This window comes from Tripterygium wilfordii, chromosome 11 (genome assembly GCF_013401445.1).
Source record: "Tripterygium wilfordii isolate XIE 37 chromosome 11, ASM1340144v1, whole genome shotgun sequence".
In the NCBI taxonomy this organism is placed as follows: Eukaryota; Viridiplantae; Streptophyta; class Magnoliopsida; order Celastrales; family Celastraceae; genus Tripterygium; species Tripterygium wilfordii.
Window position 1 is genome coordinate 12,328,001 of NC_052242.1, and position 19,170 is coordinate 12,347,170.

Consider the following 19,170-nt stretch of genomic DNA (forward strand, 5'->3'; position numbering starts at 1 on the left):
CTTCATAAATGATTATATCCATTGATTATATAATCCTTTATGAAGAACTAATAATAATTAAAAAACAGCTTGACATGGCATCAACATTTGCAAGCATGCTTTCAAAGTAAAATTCCCCTACTCATGTCCTAATGACACTTCACTAGCATCAAGGAAACCAAAAGTTCAGAATTAAAAGCTGCTTCCCAAAAAAACTGCTCATAACTTTTATTCCAGAAAATCAGGTAATCTAAAGAACACTATAAGAGAGACATTATCACACAAACAGAAGTTCATATGGAGTGCGTTTAAGATTCGACATCCAATAGAATGGAAGGTCACTTTTTCTTCTACATTTTCATTTTAAATATTCAAATATATATTTCTTGGAAGATTAAAGAGAGATTATACACTGATTATTTATCATTTTAATCTTAAATTACAAGGCATCCCTTCTCTGGATGATAAAGCTCTCACTGATCATAACTGCAAGAATAAAATTTTCCACCATAAGATCTTGTGAGAGAGTCAAACAAGGAGAAGTAGGAAACCTGAAGTGTGGGGATAGGGTGGCATGGAAGTCCACAGATGGCAAGCAGCGAGCAGTGAAGTTAGCAGCTTTCAGCTGATAAACAGTATAAGTCTTGTTAGCCATATTGATATGCATATAAAAATGGATAACCATTTAATGTTCCATGATTAGAAACAGCATGAGTCGATGTTATGACTCTACTTCCTGCAATGTAGCTAGCTGCCTGTTCCATCACAAGTCACAACCCCCTCCAACACCACATGGCAAGTTGAACCTAGAGATATGAAAACCATGTTCTCAGCTTTCTTCCCCACCATCCAACCCTCTTCTACTCTTCAATTTATGAATAAGTGGATACATGTCAACTAAATGGAATTATGGAAGAGGTCCATGATTCTGAGTAGCATAGGAGGATTTTGGAACAACATGATTGTCCAAGGACTATGTACAGGCGAACATGTGACCCAATGGTAGGACTATATTCAATTCCTGGAAACATCAAACATCATCTCCAATCTCCATATATTATGTGATGGTAAGATGAGAGTTTTTTACTATTATGATTTTCCAAAGTCCATTAGAAGAGGAAAGAAATATGAGATTCTCATAGTCAATGAACATGAGATTTAAGCGATAAAGGACCCACTATCAAGCAGAGATGCTTCGAGATCCAAAGATGAGGACACATGCTAAAAGATAAACTAAATCATATGTAATCTAAAACCAAAGAGCCACTAAAAGAATATACTTCAACACAGACTGATGAAAATGTGAATTATGAGTTGTATAGACATAGGAATAGTTCATGCATTTCAGAATTTCAGTAGACAGCAAGAGGACCAAGTTTGATGGCACGATGATGGTTTTGAAGCGAAATAAGTAATGAAGGCCAGTTGCATTTGTGGCCACAATTTTGATAGCCTGACGTTGCTTTTAAGACAGAAACATGCAAGTAAGGTTTCCAGCATAATGCTCACAGCTACTGATATGTGTAATCTATTACACACTCTCAAAACTTGGCAATCTTTCCCACTCAAATTAAAATCCTACACATGCAAAAACTGACCTCAGGTGCATTATTTATTTAGAGAGGATAAGGCAGAAAATGTAACGTAATTCCTTCAACCTTCAGCATATATACCTAAAGGATGTCAAGGAAGGATCTCAACATTATTGTACCAGATACAGAAATTGATAGCTGCACAAAATTGGGTCGTTACACAAGTGGAGAGTAATCACTATTTGGTTTACTATCTAACATCACAAATTTTAACAACTGAAATAGATAAATGCTCACTTTAATTGTAGATAATTTGCCACACATGTTGTAGATGCTGTTTCTTTATACGCAATCATGATTTTCTATCGCTTCTCTAGCATAAAACTACATCCGTTCACCAACATCTACCCAACAAAATAAAGAGAAGAAACATAATTTAACATTAATAAAGCACCAACGAGTCACCTGATCAAGAGCAATGGGCACAACTTTAGCCTGAAATGTCAGCTCTCTTCTACTGAGCCGAACCTAGGAACGCCGCATATCAACTTAAATCCACGAAACGATCAAATTGAAAGATATAATCACACCTAAAAGAACAAGTGCATTTAAATACTAACTTGAGCTAGAAAGGTATTGGTCCTTGGGCGTTCTCTTGTCGAAAGCAAAGTAAGCCAATCGATTTAGCTCCATTGGGATCAGATATGAGCACGAACTCATTATTGGAAGTCCTCACAGTGTACACAACACTGCCAGCGAATGTTCTGGCCAACTGATCGGAGAGGTGCCGGATGGAGGCGCCTGGTGGCGGCAATACTCTCGGCGAGTCGCCTTGTCTCGTCTAGTCGAGCGGTGAGTCCTGCGCCGAGTTGGAGGCATTGATTGTGATTGAGAATAGAGAAGGACAATTGAGGGCTTAATGGAATCCATAACGAAATGCTAGACGATGAAGCGAAATGACCCAACCACGATATATCATGAGAAATGTTGAATTGCGCGGACCAATTAGATTTGGACCATTTGGTGGCCCGATGGTAAAAGGCCTCAACTAGTATAAAAGCCAAGCCCAATTCCTTTCAGTTCCCAACAGCATGAAAACTGAAAAGCTTAACATCGGGCCCAGATTATGTAGTTTATTCACAAACCAGTAGTGGTACTCGTCCCAGCAATTGGGATCCCAGTGCAGCCCATCGCAGGGCATGGACAGCATTCAAAGTATATATGGAGCCTATGACATGCATTTTTTATTTTCGTTCATACACCACAGCAATTGAGAAACTGAATTCTGGAATCTTTTAATAAATGAAAGAGAGATACAATTCCTTTGATACAATCAAACAAATTGAGCAAGGGATACCGAGGTTAAGGAAACAAGATACTTTTTGGTCTACAGGAAAATGATCATTCAGCGGACTGGTCAAGCAACATTCTCCTATTGACAACATTAATCTTCAAAGTTAGCTCTATAAAGTGGACTGGTATGTAATGGGAATGATATGAAACATAAACTTAGTAATTCCCAATCTGTCATTATTCGGGGCGACTATACCAAAGCCTTCAACAAGCCCTTCTACAAGAGACAAGCTTAATTGCCATACTACTTCAGTCAAGAATGGGGGTAACTGCAAGAGCTCCTGATTTCTGACATCTTAGCAAACGAAGATCAAAATGAATGCTGAAGTTCATGCCACAATGGATTGAAATCACAGTTACCCCACTTAAGAAACTAAGGGAATTAATTAATACTTGAGAAAGCTTCGTCTTCTGATAGCGATCAACTTTGGGATAATTGTTAGTGTTTGCAAAATGCAAATACCGTCGTGAGCGCTAGCTAGTCACTTTCACTACTATGTCTATCTGAAAACAACAGAAAAATGAACAGACAGCAATAATTTAGGTACACAGAATTTTCAAGTAATTCACAAACGTGGGGGGTATAGAGAGGTGGCATACCTCCTGACGGTCTTCTTCCTTCCATTGCTTCTTTCTTCTCGTGGCAACTACAACATAGGAAAGGGCCATCCCATGGACGGAGCTTTGTTGAGTCAGATGACCCAGAATGTATTGAAATGCCCTCTCCAAATTTAAGCTCTGCTTGGCAGACTGCACACATTAACAACTTAAACATGTTGCATATTGGGTATTTTGCATCTAACCTGCATACCACACAAACAACCCATTTCAGGCGATAACGAAGTCTCACAATAAGTCTTTAAATGAAGGTAGACTGGTTCCCATTAAGGGAAGAATATCAAAGTGAAAATGCTTCAAGCACACAAAGCATGTTTATCAAAGGTTTTTTAGCCAGCAACGATCTTAGTAGCACAAACCTTTCTGAAAGCAATGCAGATCCTTCCTCAAATAATTCCTCTACTATGTCTGGCTCAATGTAATCTTTATCTACTTGAGAAGATGATTCGGAGGACTTTCTGCGAAACATGGACTTGAATACTCCTTTCCCTTGCTTCTTTGTTGGCGGAAAAGGCACAGGTGCCTTTTCTTGTGGTTGTACGTCAATGACAATGCATGTGGTATCATCTCTAAGTCCTTTAGCTTGTACAGCTTCCTGAGTATGTAACAAAGATTCAGAGAAAGTTTATTGAAAAATGGCGTATATTAAGCGCTGGAAAAAAAGGTGTTCCAGTTTAAGGCATCTGGTAAGTGTAGGACTTCTTAAACTGTTTTCATAGTTGACCAAACTAAAAGCAATTAAATAATTTATTAAGTAAAGTAGTTATTTGCATACTTTAACAATTTGTGCAGCAGCAGCTTCTGGTGGCATCCCACGACAACAATCAAGAGCCACTTCTGCTGATATTGCATCCCAGACACCATCACTTGAAATAATGAGTCTACCACCAGCTGAAGACAACTGCCAGAACAAATAATAATGTATTAACAAGAAATAAGTTTCAAAACACAAATGTTGGAATATTTCCGGCTATCATAAACGATGTTTAGACAATAAAACATAGGAAAATTTTAAGGCCACTGAAAGAACAGTCATCCTGTACAAATGGCTCCCCAAGCCCTCCAGCATCATGCAATTAGAAATCTAAGAAAAAGCTTTCCCTCTCTGCCCGAAGCAAAAATATGGAAGTTGATCCTCAACTTAGTTTCTTTTATGCTGAATGTAATATAATACCCACCTAAGCCCCCAATGACCTCAACTGTTTGAGATAAGATGGGAATCACGTTCACAACAATAGTCTGACTACCTAAGTCTAAATATACAGAAGTTCACTATAATGCAGAGGTATGAAGATAGAAGCATGAGTTGTTTACTGAAAGGTCCATAAGGAACTACATTACAGTCATGGAGTTTCATCAAACTTCCAGTTCCCAGCAAGTAAAAAGTTCAGTAGTTGTAATAGCACAAATACGTTCCTATGATAAACAAAATTATCTATTTGGCAACCATTAAAGTTTCCATTTTAGCATCTTATTTCTTGGCTTCAAAATATGAAATATAGAATATGCATCTCTCCCCCCAAAAAAAAATCTCAACACTCATGCCCCCACGAGTAAAGATTACAATGTGTTCAATTTAGCAAAGAGTTACCAAGAAATTGATGCTGGAGTCCACCAGCAATGCTCAGGCCCACAAGGAAAACTCGAAAAGGGAAAGGAGGAAGAAAATACATCGACATCAATGTACACATAAGAATTGTTAGAAACAAACCTTCACTTGCTTCACATAAGGAACAGAAACAATGAACTCGCCAACATCCCTATCCCCAATGGATCGTGAAAGGCACAAACCACCAGGCCAACATCTCAATGGACCAATCTACAAAAGAGTAGTTCTCATAAAACAAGCCCGCTTTGATCCATAAATAAAAGTAATGCAGTTCTCACAATAACTTGCACTAGATCCAAAGAGTAGTAACTGTCTATCATCATAAACAAGCAGATTCATATTTTTAGAATAACAATTTTAAGCTATAGGCTTTTACATGTTCTTTACAACTGTTATAATCAAACAGATCTGGATTCATGCATTAAAAAGAATGTCACCAATAGAACTAAGCTCTTCCATTCTATGTTAATGATGGCAGCAAAAAAAAGTTTGACAAGATGATGCAGAGGACAAACAGAAGAAAATTCAAGGATCATAGGATTCTAGATTCAAGGTTTATTTGGGACCTCAGAGTCTTTTCTTGCAAGTCTTGGGTCTCATTTATGTTTTCTTAAGTTTGTTTATTGTTAGTACTGGGTCTGATCTTAAATCAATAGTACATTCTAATGGAAAAGTTCGCAGAGAAAAAAGGTACCTCCGCACCACCTCCTGTATTAAGCCGACCAACCTCACCCCCACTTGCAGTAATACGATTCCTCCTGATAAAATTACAAAGAGTTAACAACTTGACAAAAAGTGACAATTCTCAAGTACGTGACCAAACATAATATCACTTACTCCTCTTCATCACATTCAAGTCTATGATCAGCTGACAGGTAATAAATATCGCCTTCAGCAGATTCTAGTATGCAACGGGAATCACCAACAGATGCAACAGTTATAATCCATCCTTCTATTATCATAAAGGTGACAGTTGTTCCTGATGTTCGAACTGAAATTAAGGATAGCAAATACTTAGAGTTTTGAATTGTACAACAAATACAAACGATAAAGGGATTATTACAATACATAAGACACAACAAAATGCACAATACATTTACTCTTCAAGTCTTCAACCCATCATCACTCTTCAAACTACACCACCACCATAACGTGCAAATAACACACAAGTAGAACATGTAGTGCACAATTTAAGCAGCAGATAAGAGAAAGAGAAACTCACAACTAGACATGCAAAAATGAGTAGATTTAATGTTGGGGTCGGGATATTTAGTAAGCTTGTATGCCAAAATTACTAATTCATCAATAAATAGAGCAGGAACTTATGGAATCGCAAAGCTGCCAGTGGCCATACAGTTGTTTGTCAATGTTATAACTTGATCAGACTAAATTTTGCATCAAAAACGTAATTACTCTTTAAATCAAATTCACTTTTGAATCTAGTTCCCTGAGAAATGATAGCTAAAACAAAAAATTTTTGCAAGCAAACATTCGTAAGTTTCTATTTGAATATGAAAGTTGAAACAACCCCATGGAAGTGAAGACGCTAGCTGCCTTACCCCAGCATCAGGAAGAAACTATTTATAGCATTAGGAAATGTGGAGACTAGGCAGCAATATAGCAACATTACCAATGCACAAAGATTCATTTTTGTTGAAATTCCTATATATCCTCTCAATAACCGAATGCACACAACAAATCCTGAAATAAGTATGAATTCACAGGAAATTTGGCCAGCACCTTTCTCCACGAAATCTTTATCCGTTTTTACGAAGCCTGCAACCAAAGCCCTAGGCAGGGCTGCCACCCATTCATCTCTGTTAAGATCAGGAGGAATAGCAGCTATAACATTATTTAGGAGATTCTCCTTCGAATAGATAGCAGCTGCAGACCCATTGTGCCCATCAAAAAGCTGCAAAATGTGGTATATTGAGAGTGCAATCAAATGAAATAAAAACTGAATTCCATTTTTCATACAAGCAGAAAATTAGGGAACTGGTGAAAAGTTTTAATTAGATAGAATGAAGTAATCATACATCATGAGTAGATTACTGGGAAATCGAATTATTGTATTATGCAAATGTATTTCCATCGATAAACCTCTCAAGAAACACCCTTCGAATCTTTACTTAAAATAAATATTGTGAAGAACAATGCACTTCTTGGCCAAGCAAAAAGTCCAGCTAGATAAGTGTATCTTGACATGACAAAAGACCTCCTGAGAGGAAAGGAAGTTCGTCTTTGCCATCAAATATACCTCATCAGCAGTATCTCAGATAACAACAACAATCCATTTGGAATCAAGTTATGCACTTATGCAAAAAGAATAATGTGGGTTTTCCATGAAAAGTTATTAAGCATGAACAAATTTCCCTTGTCACCATGTTTGACCAATAAAAACTACTGCACTGATGATCAATCCATCAAAAGGGGAAAAATGATGGTTTATTTATGTCTTTTGTACCCCTACACACAGAGACCAAAGTTCAATTATGTTAGAGATTCTGTTCTGTCCCCATGGCATATTTAAGGCATAAACGGTTGCAAACACACAATATGATCCAATAGTCAGATGGTATGTAACCCGGAAATTTTCTGATTAGTAGAGAAACAAAACATACCCCGAAAACTGAATATGTGCTGACTCCATCTCTTAACACCCTCTGACATTCTGTCTTAACCAAAGTGAAATCCTCCCCTTTCTTGCTTTGATTGGCCTGGCCATGGACAATCTCAGGCATCTCAATCTTCTCATTGGCTAATTCTCTCTTGAGCAACACAGAAAGTGGGACCGTGTGGTGCTCGCTCCTCGTTGACATTGTTTGTTCTCAGCCTCAAATACCACGATACCTCCTCCAAGAGATTGCGCCCAACCGTTCTAATAGTTCATCTCTTTGTCTATTACTCCGGTAATCCTGGAAAAAATATCAAAATCAAATCCAATCAAATCAAACCATTCCTTGAGGAATACACTTAATAACCATGTATTAGAAAATAAGTATAAGAGATCTGTAGATGTATTTTTTATAATAGAAAAATTATATCAAATTTTGTACGATCGAATAAACCAATCCGCGGCGGGTGATCAAACTAGACAGAATCAAAAATCAAGTCAATGTGGATTGTCAATCGTCTATAAAATTACCTAAAGCCATAACAAAAACCTAAATCCCGACGAATTGGATTCGGGAAATCGCAAAAAGCAGTGGAAATTAAATAGAGAGGTATTTACAGAGAGAGAAAGAGAATCTTGGCGGCAATGGAGATTACGCGCGAAGAAGAGAATGAGATGCGAAAGCGAATTCGTTAAATCGTCTCTGTGATCAAGAAACACGGCTCCCGTCGTCGTCCTGCAAAAATTCCATCGCTGAAACAGAAAGAACTCCTTACATTGACAATATAACGCAAATAAAGCCGTTTCTCTTCTCCAATTTTCTTCTCCAATTTTATTTTTTTGTTTTATTTTCGCTTAACGCCCACCCCGCGCTGACATGCCAAAAACGCACCGTCGCGCTCGGCCGTTTTCAAGGGGTCCACACAGTTAGTGGCGCGTTACTGACAGTTGGATGAGAACAGCCTGGCCCCACTAACACATGAAAAACACATACATATACGTGGTATTAGGGGTAGAAAAAAATGGCTCTAATCCGACAACAAGAAAGAAGTTTGTTTTTACCAAATATTTCTATGTGTATATTCAAATTTAGATTTAAAATCGGAACAAGTTATCAAATAAATCAGATAAGATTTTTATGTTTTCACCCGAATCCGATTTTAAATTGGATAAAAATTTTATATTTAAACCCAAATTTCGAATACATAATTTATGTCCAAATTTAATTTAATTGGAATCGGATAAATTCAATCATTTTAACAGGAGAGTGTTTTGTTACTCTTGCATGAGACCTACTTTCTCGGCGCCGGTTAAATGATGTAACGCGGATGAGCAATATAGCAGAATATAGAATGACAAGAGGGTGTCCAAATCAAACGGGTCTCCTACAGCCTACAGGACGGAGGGACATGCAAAAAGCAAAATTATGGATAATTAAACACATAATTAACGTTTTAAAGTCAATCATTAATTACAGAATAATTCCTTCGTTTATTACAAGTGCCAAGGGGTAGATACTAAGATAGGTCACAGCAGCCCACGACTATATTGCTCAAATTTTTTTATTTTTAAAAATTATATTTATATTTTGATCGGTTTAATGATTTCAACCACATTTTTTAAGCTCAATCAATAATTAAAAATAATTCGTTTGCGTATTACAAGTGTCGAGGGATTGATAGGTTACTGGCTCAATATTTTTTTTAGTTTTGAAAAATTATATAAAGAAAGAAAAATATGAATTCAAAAAGTACATGACACTTCTGAATAGTTAGACACAAACCAAAAATATTCTCCTATATTTTTGATATTGAATTTAATTTTTATTTTAATCAAAAAATATATGGTTGAATTTATAAAATCGATCAAAATAAAAATATAAATTTTCAAAATTTAAAAAGTAAAAAAAAACACAGCAACAACACTGTCAATGTCATGGGCCATGGGCCCACCATTCTGCAAAAAAGCGTTTATGAGACGTAACCATTTGACCTCGGCTTGGACGATCCCGTAAGTCTCGGGGTCAATTGATACCGAATATCTAGAAATCGAAGTTATTGGGCAGACTGCGCGTGAAAGTAGGGAGTAATTTATTTTAGTAAGCAGCAAGCAACCCATACAAATAATATAGAACAACATATGAAAGACCACGCAGAATTCGATCAATCAGACAACCACAATAATATGTGTATATATATAATTGTAAGAAATTAATGTGTCTTTAGGGCATTTGGGGTTGACAATAGAGAACCTAAAAAAATGCTAGCTGGGAAATGTCCATGTGTTCTTCTTCCACATCACAGCTCATCAAAAATTGGTCGGTCAGTCAAGTCGTTGCAGCCCACAAATTTAAAATACTTTAATAGTTTTAAGGCAAAAGGGTTATTTTTAATTCCTCAATTATTGTTCGAATTTCATTGTCGTCCCTTAATTTCTTTTTTGCTCTCTTTTTCATCCCCCAACTATGAAAAAATATCTCATTTGTCCCTCGAATAAATCCGGCGAAAGAAAAATCCAACGTGACATCCTATTGTTAGTCAGATCAAATTTCTCCGACGTGTCACGCAAGCATTTCCTGACCCCAATCTCACTTGAATGACGAAAATGGTACTTTCCAATAGTTGAGGGACCAAAATGGGAGGAAAAAAAGTTTAGGGACGAAAATGAAACTCGCCCCATTGCTGAGGAAAAAACCGTAACATGGGCTTTGGTATTATTTTTCGTATCTTCGAATGTATAATAAATAACTAACCCAAAAAAAATCAAGGACGATGTTCTCGAACCCCGCTTAGCTTTACTCATCCTAATATAAAATCTTGCGTCCGCCCCTTATCCCAACTATTAAATTGGATGCACATCATCCAAATGAATTCGTAGGTTTCACATGATGCACAAAAAATTCGTGTGTGAGTACAATTGAGCAGCTAGGACACCAGTTGCGGTACCTATCATCACTGATGAAAGGGTATCACCACCTTTGTTGGCTTTTTTGTCCCAAAAACAAGACTTAAAAACCAATAGTATGGCTGCTTCACGCCACTGGTTTCATGGTCTAGTACTCTTTTTGTGTTGGATTGCCAGGAAAGTCGTCGGCTTTAGGCTTTAAAATCAAATGAAAACTGAAAAGTCATGCCACATGCACATGCATATTATCAATTTATATGTCTTACCAAACTAAGTCACGAGCTGTAAGCCATTATGAGCAATTGCTATGTATAAAAAATCAACTAAGCATAAAGTCCCAAAGAGACAAAACAAAATACACTCGCGTACAATTGTTCCTTGTCTGATATAAACCATTATTTTCCCATCAACTACAGCCAAAATTGCATGATATTGTTATAACTAGACGTTGTATACCTGAATAGTGCCATACTGCTATTTTGCATACTAACAAAAGGAATGATTATACACAAAAAGGGGGGGGGGTGAGGAAAAAGAATACCAGGAAAAACATGATAGCTGCAAACTGTTCCAGAACAATGTTAAGAGACAAACAACAAGGTGAAGAGCAAAAACTACAATATCTGGTGAAGGCAATCATATCTGTGTCTCGTATATATGAGAGGTGCACCATCTTCCTGACACTTTCTAGGAATGTGACAGATAACTACATAGCATGCAACCTGGAAATCCATTATCCGTATAGAAGTAGCATCAATCGCCTAAAATGAACGAGACAGGTGATAATCTAATAGCAAGCTTGCAAGTGAATAAGAGAATTTCTGTATATACCAAAAAGATTGGTTTCAATTACAATTGCTCAAGGCCCAGAGTTGTTTGCTTGCTTAGGGGGGAGAATAATCTTGAATGCAAAAATTACATCCATACTAACCAAGACAATAGATTATTTGTTAAATATATATTGTTATTGATAAAGAGAGAATATATTTTAAAATTAAATATATATCCTTATATAGTAATAAGGGATTAGAACTTACAGTAGTCACCAAGCCTAGTGACGAATAAACTCGATCTCTTATGTTGCATCTTTGATACCAAAAACATTCGAAATCCATCATTCAACAACTAAAATGACCCATAATTTACTCTCGTTGGGGAACTTTCTTCCCGAGCATCTTCAAGAGACATCGGCCTCTGACATGTTTTGTAAGAAATTATTTCAGCAGACCCTAAACAGTTTCAGTAACTCAGTTCACAGTTCACACAGTACGAAGTTCCAGTTAATAGGGGTCTTATACAGCAAGAGTTAACAACAGACTTCCAAATAAAAAAGCACTTTCTTCCTCAGAATTTTATCAACCCCAAGCTCTTCAACCAAGGAAGCATCTCTTCCAGTCCTCCTTTCAAGCTTCTAGGTTTGTAATCCAGCTCTACTTCAGCCTTTCGGCAAGAATAGGCCCACTGGTGTCGTAAAACAGCCACGGTCTGTGAAATATACAACATAAGGAAGTCAAAATCCAATGAAAAATGAGGAAGAAAAACCAGACAATAGGACGCGTCATTGACTGAGAGCACTAAAGCAAACAAGTTTTTAACATGATTTCTAACAATGAGTACGAAACTGAGAAGAGGGGTAATTGCTTTACCCCCCGCCTGTCTGAAAGTATTAACCTTCAAAATGTTCACCATTGGCCAAAACAGTATCTTTTCTTTTTGCTAACAAGGCTTTCTATGGCTCTTTTGACTTTTGAGTATCAACTAGTTCTCAGTGCATGCATAAGAGGTCAATATGCTCATTGGATGGCCAAATTGTCTTGCATTCAGGCTTGATCAGTGAGATTAAAATTTCAGATTTATTTACACTTCAAATTGAACAAGACATGATGATTGGACAGTCAAATATTACGAGGATGATATTTTAATCCAAACAACAAATAACTGAAACTGAATAGCAGAAATCATCAAGCATACCGGTGGGCTGATAAGAGGCAGTGTTCCTGTAATTCTTGAAACTAAAACCAGAATCCATCCATAAACCGAAACAACCCATAAGGGGATGCTAAATTTTGGCTTTCCCGTTTTAGTGATTAAAGCAGCCAAATCAAAAACCTCCATGAATGATGCATTTTCTCCGGTGAGCAGATACCTTTCGCCAGTTTGACCCTTTTCCATTGCAGCAATGTGGCCTTGCACCACATCATCCACGTGACAAAATGAATACCTATCACTGCCATACCCAATGTATCCTGGTAATCGCCCGTTAAAGCGTTCAATCAACTGAGAGGCAAAAGAAAAAGAATATGAACATCAATAAGCTATTTTCACATATGCATTTCCGATATGCACGTCATATAAGAAGCTCATTAGCAAATACTAAATGATATAGAGCCTCGTCAAGATGCCAATCAATATTCTCATTTGACTTCAGAAAAGGCAATAAATATACTTGATCTGTAACCTTATAGTCACCATCACATAATGAAGTGCAACGATCACACCCTGATCTGTCTGTGCTATGAAATCACTATAGCAAAGGATATATTGGGTGGGCATTCAATTTCATGAGAACAGAAGTTTGATTAGGTTTTTCATTCAAATGAAGTTCCAACAAAACATCAACGTACATAATATATTCTCATGTCTCACTGAAAACTTATAGCTCATTTCCCGATCGGTATTGACCAACAGAAACATACATGTTCTTATCTCAATCACCAGTAAGTAACAGTTATCACAATCAAACTAAATTACAAACTTCAATCAACATTATTATAACAATTGCAGCCAAATCAAACATACCAAACGGGCTACCACATTACCGCTGGTGAGCTTGCCGGCACCATAGATAACCCCGGGATAAACTGACACTATTGGTACCCCTTCAGTCGCAGCCTGTAACGCTATTTTGTCAGCAGCAGCCTTGGACCTCTCGTACTCTGTACAGAAAAATCTCTCATGATGGACCTATCAAAGACAGAAGAGCCAATAAATTGGCAACCTCAATCGGTAAATGGAAAATAATTTCCACGAAAATGATATGCAGTCTTGTTAATGGTTATACATACTAGACTTTCATCGCCGATACATCCATCAGTGGATCCGAGTGCGAAAAACGACGACGTGTATATAATTTTCTCAATCGTCCCTGTCTCTCTGACTGCTTGCAAAACGTTCTTCAATCCATCAACGTTGACCTAGCAAAAATGATACCAATTAGCATTTCGCTAAACTAAAATGTTCGATTACTGGAATTTAAGGTCTGGCGCGTTTTTACTTGAAAGAATTTGGAAGGATCCGGAAGCCAGGGCTCGACGACGGCTGCAGCATGGAAGACAACATGACAGCCGTAGCAGGCGTCGAGAAGGGACCGGTAGTCGGTCACGTCACCGTAGGCGAGCTCGAAATCGCCGTTTCCGGATGGGGAAGGGAGCCCGGAGAGATCGCTGGCTGGTCGAACCAAGGCTCGTACCGAGTGGCCCTGCTGCAGGAGGGCATGGCAAAGTCTTCCTCCTAGGAAACCCGAAGCGCCAGTCATCAGGATCTTCATAGCTTCTCACTAGAGTTTGTAAAGTCAATGACGGTCGTCATTTTTACTTCATCTTCTTCGACCAAAAGCGCTGACATCTGCGCAAAAAAATTAAAAGACTGTCATGCCCTCCTGCAGCTTTCTGGTCCCGATTTGGCAAATTTCATGTTAGAATCATCTGTGTAACAATTTGATAATTAATTAATTCTCTTCAGTGGCGTCAGTTACCAACTCACTCTTCTACCACAAGTGAGGGGAAGGGATATCCTAAAATAAATTGATATGATCGCTGGTTGGCCTATTCGATGGAGATTGGACTAACCGGTGTGTAAGAGATTGGAACGGATAATTAATTGAGTGTGGGGTCACAGGGACGGGAAAAATACCGCGGACCATTCCTTGAGTGTGGTGTGAACTCCACAGGGTCGGAAAAAATCCCCACAGGTGCACACCATCCGCGGCATTCAGCTAGAATTAGGTTTTCATGTTTGTTGCAAACTGAAAGTAAATCCAGAGCTTATTTATGGGGTCTACAAACCAAGACAGTGAGACACTGGATTTCATGACTGCTTTTTTTTTTTTTATCAGTCAACCTTAGAAACTGACAAGGAATTCATCCATACAGCAACTGAAACAATTTATTTTAGTAGTTTAGTGAATTTACAGTCACAAATGCTTCTTATTTTTTTAGCTCCCTGATATCCAATGAACTCCATACCAAGTGCTTCTTCAGCAAAACCTATGTACACTCAAATGTTATCAGCAATAACCATGGCACCATCCAATATTCTCCCTCAGAACAGCACTCGACAAAGTTCTCTGAGATTCTTCATTCCTTTGCTTTGGCCACCCCATTGCTGTTCGTAACCCTTCGGAGCCATATAAGTACGCTACAAAAACAAAATACAGATTCCGAAAATTGAAAATCTGACCTCCATCAGATTTGGCAGTTGGCATTTTATAATCTTGAGCGGCGGATAGATTTGATAGGATTGAATGGTGCTTGCCTCTGGCTCCGTCGGAGTGTATGTAAGGAAGCTGAGGACCTTAAATCCCAACCTTCAACATTTTTAGGGACACAAACATCAAAAAGGATTTGACCTAGAACCCCATGCGCGTTAATGCTTGGTGGGCTAGGCAAATGAATTAGGCTTTCCTTGTGTTCATCTTGCACAAACCCAGCATCTCTACCATCATGATAATCCATTGAGCTAAAATGATCACTTGGTGCAAGATAAACTCCACGAAAGCTTTGGTCTGGACCCGCAGATGCTTTCCTTAGGTCACCTATTGGACCAGAAACCTCATCATCATGTGCCCCCTCTATTCCCATTCGTTCACCTTCAAGTCCACGTATTCTATGGGAATATACTGCTGCAGCCTTACCGAGAAGCTCGGTAACAGCAGCCTTGTAATCAATTGGATAAAGCCGGTAATGGCCTGTAATGAAATGCAATCACTTTAAAAATTAATATTTCGATAATAATACCGTTCAGAGAAGTAATTGAGACCAAAATTAGTTCTCTTGAAGACATGAACAGCAGGGACTACAATTCAGTTTTTACACATAAGAGAACAAACATTTGTTTTTGTGCTAGTTAAAATTTCTTACTAGGTTTTCCTCCCATATGGACTCTTTTGAGTCTGTGGCCCTTTCTTTGGGCCAAGTCTAACATCTGCGAAAGTACACCCTTTTCTTATATTATTATGATTTATGAAGAAGATAAAAAAACCGCATTCTATTTTATGCATGCTCAACAAAAAATATTATGAATTCTAAACTCTTTGCTTTTAAGATATCTCAAAATGTTACCTTGTGAAAGTGTGGAGAAACATGACTAAAATAGAATCCTTAAGTTAGAAACGTACCTACATGAGGAGAGCCATTCATTTTCACAAGTTTCACATCACCCCCAAGTTGTTGAAGTCGTTGAGCAAAATTACAAATGGTTTGATAAGGAGCAAGATCATCCGTTTCTGAGTATAAAATGAGGTATGGGGCCCCCATGCTCTGCATATCAAGGCCAGCGATTCAGAATGGCAGGAATAGATGTAAGAATTTCTCTTTTTTCAGAACTTACCACAGAGGAGTACAGGGTCTGCCAATACTCAGCACGTTGGGATTCAAACTTGCTGAGAAAGAGAGCATCAAGCCCATAAGCAATGCTGTTTGCTATCCATGATGCAAATTTTGGTGGATGAGACATTTTGAGAATGGTCGGGTGAACAGCAAAGCGGGAACCCAAGTCACTAGTAAAATCCACTGGAGAAGAATCATAAATATGACCAGAAATACAGTCCCTAACCAACCGGCAATCATCCTTCGCCAAAACAACGGAAGAACGAAAATGAAACATAGACAGAAACAGGATGAGTATGAGCGTAACATTTAAGATGAGACAACAATTTAGTAACGTTAGACCAAAAGAATTTTCCAGCAATAAAGGCAAAGAGAAAGCAGTGAAAATTTGTATCAGCACTACTAACTTGCCCCTTTTTAACGCATTAGTATCCTTCCATATTTCCTCACTTTTTTGAATCTACTTTACGAACCACTACCCTCCTCACAGCATCCACACAACACACAAACAGACCAAAAAAAACTAAAAAAGAAACACATGCAGTCATGCACACACAAACTGTGTAAGCATTATTTTCCCGTGATGCAAAGGAAAACAACTTACCAGATTCAGTTGTGGTTCACACTTTGCTTCAATTATCTGCAACAAGGAGGGAAAGGGAATTCCATAATATTCTTCTTTATACTTTTTCCACCAGTGGAAGAACATTTAATTATATATGCATAATATACAAAAATGCATTTATTTATATGCATATATATACAAAAAAACATATATTTATATATGGGCAATAAACGTTTACCATTGGCTAAATATATTACCTGAAGAACTTTGTACATGCAAGCTTTTGGACCACCAGAAAATGATGCAAAGACTATAGGGCAGGGCCTAACCTTAAGATCCTGAAAATCAAAAGACATAGAAACTATCCATCAAACTGCAACAAATATAGTCCAGAAAAAAGTTACATTTCAAAAAAATACAAAGAAAATGAGAAAGCCTGACAATGACTATCATCAAAGGAACAAATTACGTGGAGTCTAAATAGCAAAGACTATCATGTTTGATTCATTTTAAATGTCTTGCTCTCCATACTAAACATTCATGCAGTTTGAATGAAGAAAAATTCCATAACATCTATTAGTTGAGCAGTTTAAAGAGGAAAACTTCTCTACTTGTACTTAGACAACAATAATAGCACTGACCTCAACCAATTCATTAAGAACGTCAAATGCTAATTTGGCAGCCTTTTCAGGGAAAAACCTGCAAAGATTACAGAGGTAGAATATCAAGTCCAAAACCATGCACTCTCCATGGGTAAGCGTGAATGCATGTATATCAAAAGGGCACTAATAAAATGTATCTTTCATTTCTAAGGTACAAATTGCGTATGCAACCGGACAAGCAGCCATTTTGATGGATAAGAAAGTCTATTATCTAAGATTTCAGAAGATTTGAAAGCAAAATTAACAGCTTATGCCACTTAAAATATAAGCTTGAGAAAAACAAAACTATCTGCTTAAGTCAACCAATTGAAGCCTCATCTAGAGCAATATAGCAGTGATGACACATACTTGGCAACTACAACAAAGAAAAATTGTGGCAAGATCATGAAGATATTATTGTTTGAGAACAAAGACGATTGATTTATTTTTACAAATGAAGACAGTATATGTCTTAATCCCCTCTCTTTATGTGTGTTATTCTCAAATTATATACTTATATGCCTAGTAACTGAGGCTCACAAGGTGTAACTACAGAGAAAGCCAAGCTAGCCAAGCAAACAAGTTACAGAGCAATATCTAATAATATGCTTATACACATCTAAAAGAGCTCAAAATGAAACAATTGCCGAAAAATTCTCGGCATTAAGAGCATTTTAGCATAACCTTGCTTCTCCATAGCCCAATAATTTATTTATTTTTTGCAAGTTCGTAAGCGCAATAAAGCAAACGTTTACGTAACCGATCTTGCAAAATCCAGCCATACTGAATGAAACTCACAACAAATGACATCAACCCGATTTAAATCAAATCTTCTTTACATCAAAACACTCGATTCAGCAAAAGAAAACTTACGAGTTCAGAAATTCCGGGTGACAGACAAGCGAATTCCAACCCAAGGAGGAGTAGAGGTCAACGTAATTCCTCAAGTGCCTCTCCTGACTCGACATCCACGCGAAAACCACAACAATTCCCTCCCTGTTCCCTCCACCTTCCTTCCTCCCCCAGTAGTACCTACCCCCAAATCCCCACATTTCCCTCGCCTTTCTCTCCTTCCTCACAAACCCGATCCAGTAAAACGATTCCCAGTCCTCTGCTCACTTCTTCCGAGAGACTTTATCAATGGATTTTGCAAACAATCAACCGAATAGATTGCAGACGAGGTTCATACTTTTGTCGCTACCAAGATTGTCATGGATTGGATTAAGTAATAAGACGCTAAGCTCGAGACACCGGATCCGCTGCGGTCAATCACTCTACTTTCTCTGCCACAGACAAAACAAAAGCCTGCCACGTCTTGCCTTTACCAAATAAGGAACCAACCAATTCTTAAAAGTCCGAAACTACCCTTGATAATGATCTCGTGTCCTTGTTTGATTCGTCGAGTAATGCTAGAATTCTCTCTTCTTTTAAAAATGTTTTGTTGACGGGGTTGTAAATTTCTTGCCATGTAGTAATTTGGTTGTCCTTGTCATGCAAAGAGAGGAGTTCCATACATGGATGGGTGACAATGCAGAGAGTGATTGCTTAATAATTTGGCATATCCAGATTGTCTCATACTGATCTCCAATTCCCCGTGTTGTCTTGTTCATTTTCTCTTCTTTCTAGTCCGGGCTTAGTGGCTTACTACTTTCGAATTTGCGTGCCGGAACAACCCACCACCAACGAACGAACGTGTATAATGCTAACTAAACAACTACCAGCCGCCTTCCACTATTTCACGTGATTAAT

General features: G+C 37.8%; 3 protein-coding genes and 1 long non-coding RNA gene across 5 annotated transcripts; all 4 read right to left on the minus strand.

Moving 5' to 3' along the window:
- Nucleotides 1–307: 307 nt before the first annotated feature.
- On the minus strand, nucleotides 308–2,434 carry LOC120008897. 2 transcript variants are annotated; one of them, XR_005470551.1, is made up of 2 exons: nucleotides 1,977–2,434; nucleotides 308–785 (listed from the first exon to the last, which is right to left on the minus strand). It is a non-coding gene; the product is annotated as an uncharacterized LOC120008897 (long non-coding RNA). The 2 variants fall into 2 exon arrangements; XR_005470552.1 differs by having other exon boundaries at nucleotides 308–604; nucleotides 1,977–2,433.
- A 347-nt stretch (nucleotides 2,435–2,781) lies between these two features.
- On the minus strand, nucleotides 2,782–8,544 carry LOC120009975 (probable protein phosphatase 2C 12). Its single transcript, XM_038860714.1, has 10 exons — nucleotides 8,324–8,544; nucleotides 7,713–8,006; nucleotides 6,832–7,003; nucleotides 5,929–6,082; nucleotides 5,786–5,849; nucleotides 5,194–5,301; nucleotides 4,258–4,383; nucleotides 3,842–4,077; nucleotides 3,465–3,667; nucleotides 2,782–3,368 (listed from the first exon to the last, which is right to left on the minus strand). Exons 2-10 carry the CDS (start codon nucleotides 7,908–7,910, stop codon nucleotides 3,343–3,345), a joined length of 1,287 nt encoding a protein of 428 aa, XP_038716642.1. The 5' UTR covers nucleotides 7,911–8,006; nucleotides 8,324–8,544; the 3' UTR covers nucleotides 2,782–3,342.
- Nucleotides 8,545–11,555: 3,011 nt separating this feature from the next.
- Nucleotides 11,556–14,426, minus strand: LOC120009004 (putative dihydroflavonol 4-reductase). The gene is made up of 5 exons (XM_038859426.1): nucleotides 13,884–14,426; nucleotides 13,675–13,803; nucleotides 13,409–13,573; nucleotides 12,581–12,886; nucleotides 11,556–12,094 (listed from the first exon to the last, which is right to left on the minus strand). The coding sequence occupies exons 1-5, from the start codon at nucleotides 14,154–14,156 to the stop codon at nucleotides 11,954–11,956; spliced, it is 1,014 nt and encodes a 337-aa protein (XP_038715354.1). The 5' UTR covers nucleotides 14,157–14,426; the 3' UTR covers nucleotides 11,556–11,953.
- Nucleotides 14,427–14,689: 263 nt separating this feature from the next.
- On the minus strand, nucleotides 14,690–18,704 carry LOC120009003. Its single transcript, XM_038859423.1, has 7 exons — nucleotides 18,295–18,704; nucleotides 17,422–17,479; nucleotides 17,038–17,118; nucleotides 16,820–16,855; nucleotides 16,217–16,456; nucleotides 16,005–16,146; nucleotides 14,690–15,575 (listed from the first exon to the last, which is right to left on the minus strand). The coding sequence occupies exons 1-7, from the start codon at nucleotides 18,471–18,473 to the stop codon at nucleotides 15,094–15,096; spliced, it is 1,218 nt and encodes a 405-aa protein (XP_038715351.1). The 5' UTR covers nucleotides 18,474–18,704; the 3' UTR covers nucleotides 14,690–15,093.
- Nucleotides 18,705–19,170: the final 466 nt, after the last annotated feature.

Excerpts from the sequence above, each read along its gene's own strand:
- LOC120009975 (XM_038860714.1), bottom strand. The coding sequence starts at position 7,910 with ATGTCAACGAGGAGCGAGCACCACACGGTCCCACTTTCTGTGTTGCTC. Across the intron at positions 6,083-6,831 it reads TAAAGATTTCGTGGAGAAAG|TTCGAACATCAGGAACAACT; the intron begins GTGCTGGCCAAA and ends CCTTAATTTCAG. Across the intron at positions 3,369-3,464 it reads AGGAAGAAGACCGTCAGGAG|ATAGACATAGTAGTGAAAGT; the intron begins GTATGCCACCTC and ends TGTTGTTTTCAG.
- LOC120009004 (XM_038859426.1), bottom strand. The coding sequence starts at position 14,156 with ATGAAGATCCTGATGACTGGCGCTTCGGGTTTCCTAGGAGGAAGACTT. Across the intron at positions 13,804-13,883 it reads ATCCTTCCAAATTCTTTCAA|GTCAACGTTGATGGATTGAA; the intron begins GTAAAAACGCGC and ends CATTTTTGCTAG. Across the intron at positions 13,574-13,674 it reads GTATCGGCGATGAAAGTCTA|GTCCATCATGAGAGATTTTT; the intron begins GTATGTATAACC and ends TGTCTTTGATAG.
- LOC120009003 (XM_038859423.1), bottom strand. The coding sequence starts at position 18,473 with ATGTGGGGATTTGGGGGTAGGTACTACTGGGGGAGGAAGGAAGGTGGA. Across the intron at positions 17,119-17,421 it reads TTCTTAATGAATTGGTTGAG|GATCTTAAGGTTAGGCCCTG; the intron begins GTCAGTGCTATT and ends TTTGATTTTCAG. Across the intron at positions 16,856-17,037 it reads GCATGTACAAAGTTCTTCAG|ATAATTGAAGCAAAGTGTGA; the intron begins GTAATATATTTA and ends TCCTTGTTGCAG.